This window comes from Amblyomma mixtum, chromosome 2 (assembly GCF_055824585.1).
Source record: "Amblyomma mixtum isolate Tamu chromosome 2, ASM5582458v1, whole genome shotgun sequence".
Lineage (NCBI taxonomy): Eukaryota > Metazoa > Arthropoda > Arachnida > Ixodida > Ixodidae > Amblyomma > Amblyomma mixtum.
The window spans coordinates 67,600,073-67,616,678 of NC_143013.1; the positions used below are offsets into that span (position 1 = coordinate 67,600,073).

The 16,606-nt window shown below is 47.2% G+C and overlaps 1 protein-coding gene across 1 annotated transcript in view; it reads left to right on the top strand.

Annotated features, from left to right (window-relative positions):
• LOC149359633 (hepatocyte growth factor receptor-like) overlaps positions 1 to 16,606 on the top strand; it is a 43,489-nt gene that overhangs the window by 13,316 nt on the left and 13,567 nt on the right. Inside the window, 8 exon segments of the mRNA XM_089571783.1 lie at positions 2,826 to 2,999; positions 5,366 to 5,514; positions 6,214 to 6,364; positions 6,690 to 6,826; positions 12,831 to 13,022; positions 14,722 to 14,833; positions 15,404 to 15,673; positions 16,375 to 16,530. Coding sequence (XP_089427909.1) covers positions 2,826 to 2,999; positions 5,366 to 5,514; positions 6,214 to 6,364; positions 6,690 to 6,826; positions 12,831 to 13,022; positions 14,722 to 14,833; positions 15,404 to 15,673; positions 16,375 to 16,530 — 1,341 coding nt within the window.

Consider the following 16,606-nt stretch of genomic DNA (forward strand, 5'->3'; position numbering starts at 1 on the left):
CAGCATAGACACAGCCCTCGTACCATAGGTTTCCTGCCCATTTCATGTTTCTCTTTTAAAAATCCGCGTGTCAATCGACAGGACATGATAAATACCGGGACACTGCGACCGCAAACACGTTTCTCATACTGGGATGAGGGTTCGGGCAAGTTTCTCATGGCGCGAACCTTTCCTTTTTTTTTTCATAAAGCAAAATTGAACCTCCTAAAGGGGGCTATTTTAAGCGCAACAGTTTTTTTGGAAAGAATATTTGTGAATGCAACAAAAAAAATTGCTGATGGTTTAGCTTGGTTGAACCTAGTGTGTACGCGAAAGCTTCTCACACATGGTTACACATGGTAAAGTTGTTTTGTTCAACAGCATTGGTTTCGCTGGTAATCGCTACGAAGACACTTCTATGGTCAGAGTAGTAGCCCAAGCGCAGTGAGGCGCATAGGTGAATGATAACGTAGCTTAGTAGTGACGTCACGCGCGGCTACGCGGAGGAGACCGGCGCAGCGGCGAAGTGACAGCGCGAGGCGAACACCTGTGGCTCAGCGCAATCGCTTGCGATGGAGACGGAACATGCGCAGATGTGGCCTTGCGCCCGATCCAGTGAAAGGCTCCGCAGATAGCATATGTGGCCCTGCGCCCGACCCGGTGAAAGGCTCCGCAGATAGCATAGCGAAGCGTTTGCTTCAAAAATGGTTTCAACTGTTAGCTATGTTCGGTGATATGAAGACAGGACACTCTCTCACAGTGCACAAATTCGGTGCTCGTTTACACCTATCTGCTTTGGTGCTCATTTATTCCAAATTACAGTTAACAGATCTTGCTATACATTTTTATCGTATAACAAAGTTTTCTTGCCATCCGTTTTTTGAGAAAACTTGAATTTCTGCAGTCTCAGTAGTGTTTTGGAGCAAACAACAGCAAAGCTAAGTAAGAAACCTTGTCTTACCGGCATTCCAGCGGTGGATGAAGTGCTCTTTAAGAAACTCGCATTCACAGTGGCGCCAGCTTTCTCTCCTGACAATATTTTAAAACTCTATTGTTCATAGCGGTCTGCCCCTTTAGTTTTTTTCTTTTAATTCATGTAAAGTGTCCCTATCTGCAGAGACATAATTATCCATGGTGTAATGAATTCCGCAGCCCCCAAACATAGGTTTTATGCTATACAGCTGTACGACTGCTCGCCTTAAATAACCGCGGCCTGCTAGCTGTCTAAAGTGGGTGTTGTAGCGTCAAGGTGTCGGAATCGCTTTTGAGGAGGCAATGAGCGGGCGTCCATAAAACATCAAAATTCGAACCACCGGCTGAAAAATACAAGGGGTGACTGCATCATCATCATCATCAGCATGATTACGCCCACTGCAGGGCAAAGGCCTCTCCCATGTCTCTCCATTAACCCTGTCCTTCGCCAGTTACGGCCACCGTATTCCCGCAAATTTCTTAATCTCATCCGCCCACCTAACTTTCTGACGCCCCCTGTTACGCTTGCCTTCTCTCGGAATCCACTCCGCTACCCTTAAGGACCAGCGGTTATCTTGCCTTCGCATTGCATGCCCTGCCCAAGCCCACTTCTTCCTCTTGATTTCAACTAGGATACCATTAACGCGCGTTTGTTCTTGCGGTGGTGGAGAAAACTTTTAATTACTGAAATAGAGTTTGGGAGCCACAGAGTGGCCCCGCTACATGGTCGGCGTCCCTAGTCCGGGACACCGCATGACAATGCCCCGTCTCTCGCCCGTTTCACCAGAGCCCTTTCGGACTCAAGCGAGGAGCAGTTGACGAGGGCAGTCTCCCATGCCTCTTTGGAAGGGGTAGGGGAAGGGGGGAGGTGGGGATTTTGAGTACATGCCCACACCATGTGGAAGATATCACAGGTCTCCCCACAGTGCGGGCATCGCCCGTCCGTGTTAGGATCGTAATGCTTTAAGATTGCAGGACAGAGTAGAGTCCCTGTCTGCAGGCGCCTTAAAGTACGCTCCTCCGTCTTACTCAGCCCCTTTTCAGTGGCCGGGAAAAGGCGGTGGATGTCGCTAAAATGCGTTATAATTTCCCTGAATCGCAGCAGCGGCTGGTTCTTGCGCACTCAGTGTTCTTTTTAAACATCTCTTGCAGTACTGAAATTTTGCTCCAGTATGCATTCATGCACGCTATCTCTTCGAAAAAAACAGTAAAAAACAACGCTGTTGCGCAACTGAGGTTTCCACAGAGAAGGAAATCCAGTAAGAAATGTTACGTTTCGGTTTCAAGTGCATTTCAGGAAAAATCAGATTCACTTCCACTTCACTTCACTTCACTTTATTACCTTAAAGGCCCCCAGGATTGGGGGTATTACATAAGGGGTGGGTTACATTGAAAAATCAGATTAAATAAACAAAGAAAAAACGTAAGATACAAATATTATTCGCTGTTAAAGGTAGCAGTTAAACAGTTCGCAAATGTTGATGGGCAGGTGATTGCGGCGATGTCGTGTGGAAGGCTGTTCCAGTCTTTGGCTGAGCGTGGAAAGAATGACGATGCAAATGTAGTTGTACGCGTACATGGCCGGGCTACTTGAAGGGGATGACCAATGCGGAGGGAAATGCGTGCCGGCGGATTGATGTAGGGAGGACGACGAAGTGAGCTGAAATAAAATTTGTGAAACAAGCACATACTAGTAATACGACGCCTACAAGCCAGGGATGTTAATCCTGCCTCTGCTTTTAGTGCTGATATGCTGACATTCTGCTGACGTCGAAAGTGCGTCTGAAGAGCCCCAGACGCACTTTCGACGGAATATTTAACCCAGTTTCCGTAACTCTTCTAAGGTGTATCTGCTATTCTCTCTCGGGGCGCAGGTCGCGCAGATTCCTGTTGGTTCGTGCAGAGTATACGGCAGCTGCTCACAGTGCATGCGAAGTCGTGGGGACCCGCTTCGGTGCGGCTGGTGCGGAGATCATTGTGCACACTTCGCTGAATGCCCTCATCGCGAAAAATTCTCTTTAGGTCGTTGCCCCATAGAGGTTTCCCAGGTGAGTACCAATACTGTTCATGGTTCTTTCTTCGCCTCACTTTCTTCAGGCTCATGTGATCTGGCTCTGGACTGCGCAGCCGGCAACCTGCACGGGATCACGAGGAAGGGCTGACATACAGAAAGCACAGGAACTAAACGTTATAAAATAACTTCATAAAAGAAAAATTCGCTGTGGCTTAGCTTGGTTAAGCCCCGTAATTGCGAAAGCAATATCCGTACCTACGCCATGGTTCAGCTGGTAGTGTAGCTGGTGGTGGTGCTTGTGGTTAGACTTGTGGCGATGCATCTGTTACACAATCCAATTCAATCCAATGCAACCCAATCCAATGTAATCTAATGTAATCTAATGTAATCTATTCTAATCCAATCCCTAAAGTTCGCCCTATAGTAATAGAAACTTCACGCTCAGCTAAAACAGCTCACCAAAGTCGCGAATTCCCATGGGGGGGGGGGGGGGGGGGAAGGAAGGGGGCATCTACCTTAGTCTCCGAAGCCTTCCAAAATATTGGAGGGGCCACTTAAGTTTCTCCTTACGGGTATGAAGTGAGAGCGTAATCAGTTAATTCCCACATATGCAGAAGGTGATCATCTACTTTACATTCATAGATCCCTGGCAGCCCTCATACCCCTCCTGGCGCAGTGGTGCAGCGGTTAAGCGAAGTGCCACTGCCCTGCGATGGCAGGTGTTCCTAGCAATGGGCCCTGTAATGCCCAGGTTGCTCTTCCCGAGCGACAGATAATTAACTGCCGCCTGCATCGGCGACCAGTTTGCTCACTATCCGGTGGGCAGGCTGAGATGACTCGGCAAGGTCACGGGAACTAGGTGGCCCACTGCCTCCTAGGTTGCTTTTGGGGGCCACATGCCACAGTCATGCCGGTCATTTTTCGATCACAATGCCGACACTGGGTTTTCTGGGGGACGGGTACATTAATGCTATGTGGTTAAAATTATAGCCTCTATCGTCGTCGAGAGCAGGTGCTACACGAAAGATCTTGCAGGAGGGATGTTGCACAATATATTATGTCTGCTTTCCATACACGTTGACTTGCAGAGTGGCACGCTTTCCTACCCTGGTTCGACACATTTAGCGGCGGTGGCACAAAGCAGGAGTAGCGGAGCGAAGCGCCTTTCCCTAAGAGATCCGCAATGTCTGTTCGTTCGGCGTGACGATGACGTTCACTCTAGTGCAACCTTGATGTTGGAATCACTTCCAGGCTGGCAGGCACCGCAGCTTCTTAGCCATATCGATGTGCCGCACCCGCCGAAACAATGGTTGCGCAATAGTGGAACCAGCGAAGCAGACGCTGGGCAAGAACAAAGAGGCACACACAACAGAGCAAACTAGCCAAGCAATTTACTCTAGTAAACAATAGTTCTCCGCGTGCTGCTGAGGTGAGCGATCTCATAGTCATGAGGGCTCTAACAGGACAAGAACAGCCGAGAAACTTACGAACCCGCCGGCGTCTTTGGGGCTACTTGCAATGGGGAGTCTCCAGTACATTACAACCCGTGTGAAGAAGCCTCTCTTTCTACGAGTCTTTAAGAGCCTACTAGAACTTTCTGGCTCGCTTGCCGCGCTACTGAGATCACTGATGGAAGAGAGCCAGGGCTATGAATGGGGACGCGCACGGGACCACACCCACGTTACGGTAGATTTCTTCCCCATATCTACGGCGGGGTCGTATGAAAACCGTTAACTCGAACGAATAGCCTCACTGTTTGAGTGGTTCCCTGCAGTCACCGCAACTGGTGCACACAATTTTGCACACAATCATCTCAGTGCAATATACTTCACTAAAGATTATGAATTATAGGATTGCTTCTGTTTCCGGGTACATTTTAAGCCTAAAAAAAATATCTGGATCAGGATGACAGCTGAACAGACAAAGCAGTGGACCTTCAGTCAGTCTTATTGAAACATGCGGGACGTTATTTAGACTGTAGTCCAAGTTAAAAAAGGTACGGACATTACTTCGAAAAGCAGCCAAGCTTTGTAATCTGTGGTATCATAATAGCAGAGAATTTGGTGCATTTTCTGTAGCATTTACCTGTTAATGTGTAGTGCTCGAATGAAAGGATACAACGACATAACCTCTATACAGTGGATAAGCAGGCAAGTGACCAAGGCTAAGAGAAAAGCACGCTTTCTAATAAAGTAATTCACTCACCACTCATTACAAAGTGCCTAATACTGCACCAAAAGTGTTCACAAGTTTCAGTACATGTTTTCTTTATTTACGGCACATTAAATGTTATTTAATTGTCTCCCTTATTCATTGACAGCTTTTCAACAACTTGTAACAAATACTCTGGTTTCATAAGCTGGAACTGCCTAGCCCTTGCCTTTTGTGCAATTGTTACAGATGCATCCCGTGAATGGGTCCCTATTTGGCGGCACCCCCTTAACAATAGAGGGCGACAATCTCGGATCGCCGCAGTACAAACCTCACAGCAGCATTGAGATCCGAGTTGGCGGCAAAGTGTGCGACATCGTACAGTGGAGCTCCAAGCGGCGGTCAGTATGAATGCGCACAAAGCGTGCACAAAGCTTGTGTTACATCATTTAGTGTCTGGCGTCCGGCAAGGCGGCACGTCCAGAAAGTGGCCACTCACGAAATCTGTCATCAGTGCACTCAATCGCCAATAATACGTGCAGCGTGTAGCTGATCTGCATAAAGGAAGTTACTGCTTATTGCAGCTCAAGCTCTCGCATTTTTCCGGATTTTTTCCTTATAAAATAAAATCGCGGTGTAATATTTTTAAGCTAAAAGCGGGCGTTTTGTAAGACCTATTGCCACTGTACTTACATAGAATCGACATGATCCTAGGATTGCAACAATACGTAAGTTGAATAATGAGCAAAGATAACGTGGTCAAAGCTGCGCCTGAACCGGAATCGACAAGTTTCTTGGCCGAGTGCTAGGTACTATATGTAACGCCCTCAGGAGACGGTTTATGTTGGTCCCTGTAAATGACAAGGTTCAGAAAAGTTCCTCTATTGCCCGTGACGTAAAGAAAGAAAAGGATACAAGTTTTAAGGTTTTTCTCTTTCATAGCTATACGGTGAGCTGTATATACGAGATGTAGTGTTTACCTTCTTACCTATTAGAGACCGGTTAACCACTGGCATGCATATTGCTGATATTTTTCACTCTTTTTTATTGAATTTCAGACAGAAAGCATGTACAGGGTTTTCATTTCAATCTTTCAGAGTGTTGTGTACAACTCCAGCTGGACGGGACACCTCGAAAGTAGACATTGTTATAAGAGTAAGCGACAGTGTAAGAGACCCGCTAAAGAGCGCGGTCAAGAGATACGACGTGGTAGAAACTCGCACCATTAGATCTGGCTCCGAGTACAAGGTACGTGTGATAAAGATTGGTCTTTGCTTTATGGGATTTAACGTTCAGCCGATGAATGCCTGAGCAATCCCAACTGTTCGTTCCTTGTGACAGATGTTCATGTCTCTTTGTCTCCACTTTTATGAAATTTGCATTCCAGCTTTATTTTTATTACTGCAGCACTTTAAATACATTGTTGCGATGCTAATCAGCAAAACGCCAATATCCATAACCCTGACTGATGAGTTCCACTGATGCGAAGGCAGCAGCGACTCATTCTGGGGAGGAGTTCTGTATTTGCCTGTTCTTGGCACGTGTTTAAGGCATTGCTAACTTCTTTTTCCAGGTGGCGGGGTTCAGTAGCATCACTCCAGTTTATGACCCAGCATCCGGCACTACGCACGTCACTATCACCGGCGCTAATCTCAACATAGGGTCTCAACAGGTTGTGAAAATCGGCAAAAGTATATGCGGAATTGAAAGGTAACTAGGATACTTTTTTTTGCTGCTTCTGGAATATGCGTCTGATCCTTCTCTGAATCATGCGAACACTGCTTCTGAGGCCACTATTTAAGCTTGTCATGCATAAGATATTTAGCCTGGGACAAGAACAAGGTCATCTTGTAGTTGTATGTCCCAACTCACGCCAGCCTTGTAAACTGCTCTCTGTATAGGTTTTCTAGTACAGCGAATACTAATAACTCAATACGCTAACGGAAAGAGATGATACAGTAGGCAATTAATTGTTGCTAATAAATTTCAGGTCGAGCATTACTGTCTTCAAGGTAAAAATAAAATGAGAGAAATTAAGATATTTTAGAACCCATGAATCATTATGCTGCATGATATAGGCAACACTAAAAAATAGGTGAATTTCTTGAAGCACGTGAATGTCACAAATATGCATAAAATGCTGTTTTTCTTTCGAAATATATAGTTTGCTTTGAGATGGTGGGTTAAACGAGAAGTGTTTGTTCATCGTTACAGGTGTACCAAACGAAAATAAAAATCAGGCTACTCTGTGCTTATGAGAATCTCGCAGCGTTTCTTTCCTCTCTGTTTTTGCGACCAAGAACCTGAGTGCCTAGCTGAGGATATCACACGGGCGTTCCCAACCTCACTCCTCTACGCAAGCCGTCAGCGTGGCGTGAGAGTCTTCCTTTTAAAACAAACAACTCTCCGGAGGCGTGACAGCGAGGAAAGGGAAGAAGCGGTTGCGGCATTTGGAAGCGTAATATGGGTGTGTGGAAGGTGCGCCGCAGTCGGATTTCATTGTGATGGGAGCGCCACATGCTCGCCATGATTCTTCCTGTTCAGACTCTTTCCCCCTGCGTATGCTCCCAGTTTTCCCATGCTATGAAGCTTGCTGGTACGACTGCCCAAACAGCACAGGTAATCAGCCCAATACTGCAAATAGATGATTTCACTCTGGTCGTAAGAACCCCAGGTGGTCGAAATTCCGGAGCCCTTCACCACGGCATCACTCACAGCCTGAGTTGCTTTGGGACGTTAAACTCCAATATACCAATAAACCAATCTGGTCGTATCGGCAATACGTAGGACCTTTATTTGCCAATACGTTACCAATACTGGGCCGATTTCCAGTGCTGCTTGGGTGGGTGACATTCCGCGCATTTAGACCAGCAGCATCAGATGCGCACCTAGTTACCCACACCTTCAGGCGTATAGCCCATCAACCCGCAGGCATAGAGTGCGGTTGAGACGAATCGCAGCACACTCGTATCTCCGGGTGTCTTCGAATCAAGCTACGTCCTCCATGCTCTGCAGGTTTAACCAAAAACATACAGGATATCTAGTATATGTCTTATGTGGACTTTTCGATGTTATATAAACGACTTTTTATTGGAGTTAAGCAACGCGAAAACTGAAGGCAAGAAAGCGCATGCAGCGACTGTCTGTATTGTGTGTTTCCTTTCCTTCTCTTCTGGACCGCTACGGTGGATCAGCGGTTATGGAGCTCGGCTGCTGACCCGAAAGACGCGGGTTCGATCCCGGCCGCGGCGGTCGGATGTCAATGGAGGAGAAATTCTAGAGGTTCGTGTACTGTGCGATGTCAGTGCACGTTAAAGAACCCCAGGTGGTCAATATTTCCGGAGCCCTCCGCTACGGCGTCCCTCATAGCCTGAGTTCATCTGGGACGTTAAACCCCAATAAACCAAACCAAACAATCTCCATCGCTTCTCATGCATCAGCTCACTTGATTAAGGCCCGAAATATTTCTTTTTCTCTGCCATCTATTTCACCTCATTTCTGCATCACGAAGGCTTGAAATTTCTTCATGATGAACGGAGCTATCCCCTTCTTTCGCCAGGGCCTATGGGTTCCAGCTGTGCTGCAACAACCCTCGCACTGTGACTTAATAAAACAAACTCACCTGCATTCTTTTGTCAAAGGCTGTCCGGAGTCACAATAGATCTTCGTAATTAAATGTCAACGTGTAACTGTAAACTATACGTTCGGCTCCGCAGAAATCAGCTTCCTTTTGGGCCTGCCTCTGGAATCAGATTGCAACCCAGCCAGCGCGGCTGTCTCTCGCGCAGCGCAAAACCGGGTCCGCCGAAGCGACGACGCTGGTTTGCGCAATAGATATCGCAGGAGCCAACGAAATCCCAGCGATGTCATCACTGATTGACCTTAATGTGGTGGCAATGTTCTCGAATACATTCACCAAAATCTTCAGCAACCGTTCGTCACACAGCATTCCAAGTGGTGTCAAAGCATTTCTCTTTGCATATAGCTTAAATGTTTTCGTCAGGTTAGGGGCTAGCCTGCGATAAGGGTTCGGAGCCATGACATATGCACCTTCGATTTCATGCTTTGTGAGAAAACATTTCCTTTTAAGATGCGGTTGTGGTGTTCACCGATATGTCGAGATATGAAGCTGAAAGCTAGCTTACGGCACGGGTTCGGACCGCTGACACATGCACCTTCAGTTGCATGCTTTAAGGCGCGGTTGTGTTCGCCGAGATGTCGAGATTTGAGAGCTACTTCGCCCTTGCATTTCCTCAAAACGCATGCTTCGAGTGGCTCAGTGGTAAGGCGCTCGTCTACCGAGCCGGAGTACCCGGGTTTGAACCCGACCGCGGCGGCCGCGTTTCCATGGAGGCGAAGCGCAAGAGGCGCCCGTGTGCTGTGCGATGTCAGAGCACGTTAAGATCCCCAGGTGGTCGAAATTATTCCGGAGACCTCCACTACGGCGCCTCTTTCTCTCTTTCTTCTTTCACTCCCACCTTCCTCCCTTCCCTTACAGCGCGTTTCAGGTGTCCGCCGAGATATGTGAGACATCAGATACTGCGCCATTTCCTTTCATCAAAAAACCAATTTACCAATTTACCAATCGCATTCCTCCACGTAAGCAGATTTAAGTACCCTCAGATTTTTTGTGCGTTTGCCTTGTCTCTGGTGCAATGCAGACTTATAATAATTATAATAATAATAATATTATTAATTTGGTTTTTGAGCAAAGGAAATGGCGCACTATCTGTCTCACCTGAACCGAGCCGTAAGGGAAGGGAGGAAGGTGCGAGTGAAAGAAGAGAGAGAAAGAGGTGCCATATGGAGGTCTTCGGAGTAATTCCGACCACCTGGGTAGCTTTAACGTGCACTGACATCGCAGACCCTGCTCGGCTGCCACTACTTACAGGACCAACAAGTCTTAGTCGGGCGCGCCCGGGCGGCGGCCACCGCCACTGGTGTTCAAAACTTGGGACCTCCACCTTGTGTTTGTAAGGATCGGTTCCTTAGGGGCTGATCCAAACATACCTTCTGCCCCTTCTAAATAAATGTTCTCACCACCACCCACAGCACATGGGCGCCTTGCGTTCCGCCTCCATCGAAACGCGGCCGACGCGGTCGGTTCGAACCCGGGTACTCCAGCTCGGTAGACGAGCGCCTTAACCACTGAGCCACCGCGGCAGGCGCAAATTTATCCTCCAGTTAGCTTTTTTATAAGAGAGCAGAACAAAGTGAAGATCGACACAGGGAATCAAATCAGTAAGAAAATGCTTCTCACACATGCACTTCCGATCGGATTTCTCTTTACTATGTATTTGTGTTGGCTTTTAAGGTTTCTAGAGCAACCTCAAAAATTGGCCACGCTTACTGCAATTGCGATGGAAGCCGAAACGATACGGCAAATGGCTGAATTGGAAAGCAGCCTGTGGTGAGCTGCAGCTGCGAGGCGGTACCTTATCTTTCTTTCACGCGACTTCCGCGCCGATGACGGCGGCGGTCAGGATACAAACTTGCTCAGGATGCGGCGATATCACGGCGGCACAGTAATCGGCGCCTCTACAAAGTTCCCACTGGTAGGCACGAAGGCTGCTGCGGTCTATCTTATGCTCACGTGTTTCCTCACGGGGCACAATACGGGGAAGGGGGGGGGGGGGGGGGGGGAATAATGAAGTGGCGGACAAACAGGAAGCGCAAGCGAAAGATACTGTTAGCTACTTATACGCTGGTTTCAAAACCGTCGATTGCCTCCGGTCTTCACTGCCGTACAGTCGAGCGCGATTTGAAGGTTATCGCGCGAGCGTCGGCCGAGAACATGAACAGCGCCATGGCCCAGAATTCTCTGCCGAGGCGAGGGAGGTATCAGGCCAGCTTCCCTCACTCTTTTTGCTGTTCCTTCAGCAGCTGTCACTCCCTCCTCTGGGCCATCAGTTTTTTTTTTTTAGAGCGCAGCTCTTTGGCGTCCGTTCCTGGGTTTCGCGTCGTCGTCGGCGTTGTCGTCGGCCTCGTAACCAGCTCCGCCCCCCTTTCATCCCCCCAGCGCTAGCAGCGACCGACTGATACCGCTGGATGCCGCTGACGCCGCTAGAGAGTCAAGATAACGTGATTGCATAGAACACCGTCGCCGCCATGCAGAAAGAGGAGGAAAGGGTCCCCCCCCCCCCCCCCCCGTTCTTGTGTGGCGGATAGGGTGCTCTTCAGTTGCCGACGCGCCAGTTATTTCACGTAGGCCCCGGCACGTCGACGAATACGTGACCACCTTCCCACGGCTAGACCTGGTTCTTAGCGCTGCGGAAGCGAGGGTATCATATTGTTTGTGTCGGCATCGGCGGCGTTGTCCCTGAAACCAACTCCGCAGCTGGGGTTGACTCACTATCGAAAAGGTGAAACAGCTTATTTGCTGCGCTCAAATTTCGCATTAGGAAGTAACGTAATCGTCGGTAATTTTTTCTTTCCCACCAATTTTGTTATCGGCCGCAAGATACGAGAGGTAACCAAGTCCACACTTTATCGCAACCAATGGAAAGCTTAGAATAGAGAGAAAGGGTGGTGATCTCGTCACGGGGGTGAAGCTTGTTGCACGGAACAGCGAACGAGGAAGAGGAGAGTGCGAAATCATGATTTTTCCTGTTCCAAAGTCGGCCGCTAGGTGCCTGGAGTGCTAGGCTGGTCGACGCTCGCGCGATAACCTTCAAATCGCGCTAGACTGTACATCAGCAGTCGTTGGGTGTTTCTCAGTTTGCCTTCAGAGGCTCGGTCGCCAATCGGTTGCACTGTGATTGGGCAATACACGCGGATTTCCTTTTCGCCGCTCCATTTGTGTTATGTCCCCACCAACGTTCAGTTCATGATGCTAGAATGTGGAGAAGGACAACTCGTGAACTTTTTCAGCCTGTGTGCTTTGAGCTGCAATCCCGCGGTTCCTACATGACAGCCAGGAAAGAGCTACTATTAGGCACGTACCAAAAAGATTCTACCATTTCCACTGCTTCAGAATTTTAATACTCCCCTATAAGCTTTGCCTAAAATTCGGCTCTGTTAGCCTTTCCGCCGCTGTGCCCTAAAATATGCAAGCCCTCATTGGGTAAGGCACTTTTGACCCAGGATAGATTTCAGGGCTCCGTAAACGTTCTCTTTTTTTATGCGTAGCATATTGCAATCACTCAGTTCAGCCCTTGGGCGCGGCCGGGCAGCCACCAAACCACGTGACGTGACGTCACGTGGTTTGGTGACGTGACGTCACCAAACCACGTAAAAAAAGAAAAAGAGAAAAAGAAAAAAAGGGAAAAACACACAAAAAAATAAAAAAGAAAGGACGGCTGAGCATGGTGGCGGTTGCCACCGCCCCGTTTCAAAGGGGGCGCTCCTATCCATCCATCCATCCATCCATCCATCCATCCATCCATCCATCCATACGTCACGGAGGAAAAGCTGCTGAGAAAATCGACTGCCGCCAAGCAATACCACGCCCAAAAAGACCGCGCAATATGCAACGCATTGTTGGCTTAACCAAGCTAAGCCTGGGCCTTTTCTTTTTTCAGGCGTTTTTTTCTTTTATACGGCTGGCCCGTCATGTATTCAGAACTATCCGTAAGGCTCATACGTTACAAACTGCAGGAATTGCTTGAGCAAAATATTTCAGTTTTGTTTATGTTTGGTTAGATTAGCGTGAGCAGCAAATATTACCATTAATTGGCCTGCCCCCGACCAATCTGCATCTGCCTTCTTGTGACAGGATAAACGCTACATTCCTGGAATGCTCAACGAACAATGTGGCTGGAGATGAAGTGCCACAAGGAATGCAAGTCTTCCTGACGATAGATGGCGCCCAGGTTCCTTTCGTCGCTGCCGCAAATCCCGGCTCGAAGCCCACTATTAAGGCGAAACCCGTGGTCGACGACATTGAGCCCAAGAGATCAACCTACCGGCAAGTGGCACAGAATTGACTTGTGCTTCATTCCGTATGATTTAATGTAACAAGACATTTTGCTGCATGAATCTAAGGCTCGAACCTGGCCGTACTCGCCCATAGTACAACTGAGCTTCTCATTGCTTTCAGAGATGTGATTTGAATGAGGTATATTCGGACCTTTTCTCGTCAAAAATTTGCTCCGCAAATTTCGGGCTACTCTTTAAGTAATGCACGCCAGCGATGACTACTTCAGGAAAATTGCAGTAAGAAATTACAGGCGTGGCAGTCATGAAGGTCTGCCGCGCTTTCCCTGCCATTCTCTTCCGTATAAAATTTCTTCAGCATGACAAAGGGCTTTTCTCCGCACGCGACATTTCTCTTTCTCCCCTCTTCAAGGCCAAGGATGAATCTACAGCAGAGGTCTGTATCATACACCACACATGAGCTGTGGCATATAGGTGTCGCCTGGTGTCATTTGCAGGCCGCTGGTTGCAATAATGTATTGCTTAAATTTTTCTTTGTTTTACAGCACAGCTGTCAAGCAAACATTCTTGCTTTTGCAGTGTCGCTTTCCTTAGCGTTATGGAACCTGACGTCACGGCAACAGGCTACGCTCTTTGATCGGAACATAGTTCGTACGACACTTGTGACGTCACGAGACCCCCTCTTCCTATTTCCACCTCTGTCCCTTGCTGAACTTATCACGCCGATGCGCGCTGTATGCCAATGAATAAGAATGAAGAAATGAGCATGCATGACCCTGCATAAAGTGCCTTTGCATGCGTGACGCACGCATGCACACATGCACCATACTTTACCGCCACATCCACTCCTCACATTAACCTGCACACATATGACAGGTTACAGCACCTGGCTACTCTAACGCTCTCAGCAAAAAGACTCCTGCACATTGAGTTAATAAACACTCCGAATTGCTTATCAAATTTGTCTACTGGGCTAGTTGGTATAGCATATCAAATTCTGAAAGCGCAGATAACTGCAAAGGATAATAGAACTGGACGGGACAAGAGCTTGTTCTTGGTCTTTGTCTCCGCTTTGAAAATACGGTACTCCGATTGGCATTAGCATTTCACCCGACCACAGCAGTCGGTGAAATCTGTATGACCTGAAGACTAAATGTCGAGTCAATTTTTCTCAATTTCACCTTCCGAATTTCATCTCAATTTCGGCAGCAAGGTCTTCATTTTAAACCCAGCTTCACCTTATCACTTTTTCATCTTCCACACGACAGTGAAACGCCGTTTCAGATAATTAATGCCGTTACATGACAGCACTATGGCAAGATGGCAAAATAGAGATCGTGGGAACCGGAAGGCAGAGACCAGATATATACATATTTTTGAATTATTTTACTGTATTGCTACCGTAAGTTTCTCTTTGGCGAGGGTGCGAGTAATCATTTATCAGAAGTTTTGCAAAATACTGGTTCATTAAAACGCTCTTAAAAAATTTCAAACGCCTAAAATCGAATTTAATGTGGTAAAGAGAATCATTATTATAACAGGAGCAGAGTTAGTCTTCGAAGCAGTTTGAAAACATTTTACACGTAAGACTGCACCTGCTTAAAATACTGCTTGAAAACTAAGAATGCAGAAGTGTGTAGGATCCCAGGTCCCACTGGCTGTGGTCATTGAGCAGCGCCTCACAGCTATGCACAAGTGTTTTGATGAAACTGTGCTTTCGCGCATTGCAGTGGACGCTTCACTATTGCTGTGAAGGGCGCTCACTTTGACAGCGTCTCCAATCCCGTCATTGTGACTCGAGTCACCTCTCTGGACGGCTCGAAGCACGAGGAGATTAAGAAGGTGAGTTGATTTCCCAGAAAGATATAACGGAAATACTTTAGAGTTAATTGATGGCTCTTTAAGATAAGATAAAGTTTCTGCAACCATGTGGGGTACGACCCCAGAGGGCTTGAGGCGTATGGGGTGTATGTTAATACATTAATAATAAGTATATTTCGGACATCACTAGATCAGCAAAATTTTTCCATTTATATGAGCACTCCCTTTTATGCTTGAATCAATAAACATTGCAAAGAGGATCACTTCTTCCCGGTTCCACTTCGGTTTTTTTCTTTCTTGAGGTATAGGATTCATTAAAGAAAGTCGTGTTAGGTATAGGATACATTACGGAAAGGGAGTAATTTTTCGACAGATGTGACCCTTCAAGAATTCATTCACCACTCTCAAAGGAGAGGCTGCACTTCTGAACAATGATGCCTATCACATGTACAGGCGTGTTCTCTAGTAAAATACTTGGACCTTGAACGCAGCCTTGTCGTAACAACAGAGGTGTTGTCTCGTATCCTATATAACGTTCATAGCTTTCCAGCCACTCATTAAAATGTTCCGGGAACCTCTCTTTACATGCAGGTATGCCAAGCGACGGAGGACGGGAAGAAAATGCGGTGCCCAGGAACACCACTGACGGAGTTCTCTGTGATCACTGGTGCTGAGTTGGAGGCGAACAATTATCACATTGTAGCGCAGATCAGCTTTCAAATGGACGAGCTGTACCTGCCTTTAGACCGGTTTGGTGAGAGGAGACACTTCACATTGGTCTACGAGCCGCCACCAGAATTCGACCGCTTTCCGGAAGGAGTACAGAAAGTTGACCTCAACGAACCTTCACTTGAAATAACGGCACGTACTTACATAAGCTTCCCACGTCCTGTCTGGAGCAATACTTTCTGAGTTTTTTTTTTTCTGTTTTTTTTTTGGGGGGGGGGGGGATTTCACACTCCTTATTTGTCTGAAGCAACATAGAGCTAGTTTTGTTTGTAGGCTAACTCCCAATTTAACTTAATCATTTTCCTTCTACTTAAAAACTTCTTGTACGCGGTGACCACAGCAATATTTACAGATGCCTCCGAGACAAGAACATGAGAGGCCTAGTATAGTTATAAAACTAGTATCAAGTGGCGTTTCCTCAGCTGTACTGCAGTATTCCCCAGGTTGATCGTCCACCCGTGGGGTTAGTTCTACTTGCGGCCGTGCAAAGAGATGCGCTTGGACGACTGCGTCACGGCAGGCACTTGGTTAGCTCACTTTGCAAGTGGTTATGAATGAAGTAGCAGAACTGTAGCATTGATAGCTGTAGCATTGGCGGGAAAATTGTAAACTCCAATATTCTCAACAATGAATGCCTTTTGTCGCCGAAAAAACGTCAGTGCAGCAAGAAATAAAAGTAGAATTTATACTTAGAAGGAACAAAAATTGAATGGACTGACCATCACTTTCCGTTTAAAGTCTGGAAAACTGGTTTCGCTTTCTGCGCCTCCCATTTTACGGTGTGTATTACTTCTCTGGATGTTGCTGACGCTGCGGCATCTACTCTTTTTCAGGGGAAGCGCTTTCAACCTCTGGTAGGCAGCGATCACCTTTCCGTTCGCGTGAGTGGCGTGGATCAGGCGTGTAATGTCACAAACATGACTTCTCACTCAATTATTTGCAAGATCAGAAGCGACATCCTTGCCAATGGTTCACCTCAGGCATTTGAGGTAAGGAAGAGCTGCCGAGTGAAACATGCTAAATATTTTTATTACAGAAGTTTTGCTCTTTATAACACAATAATCC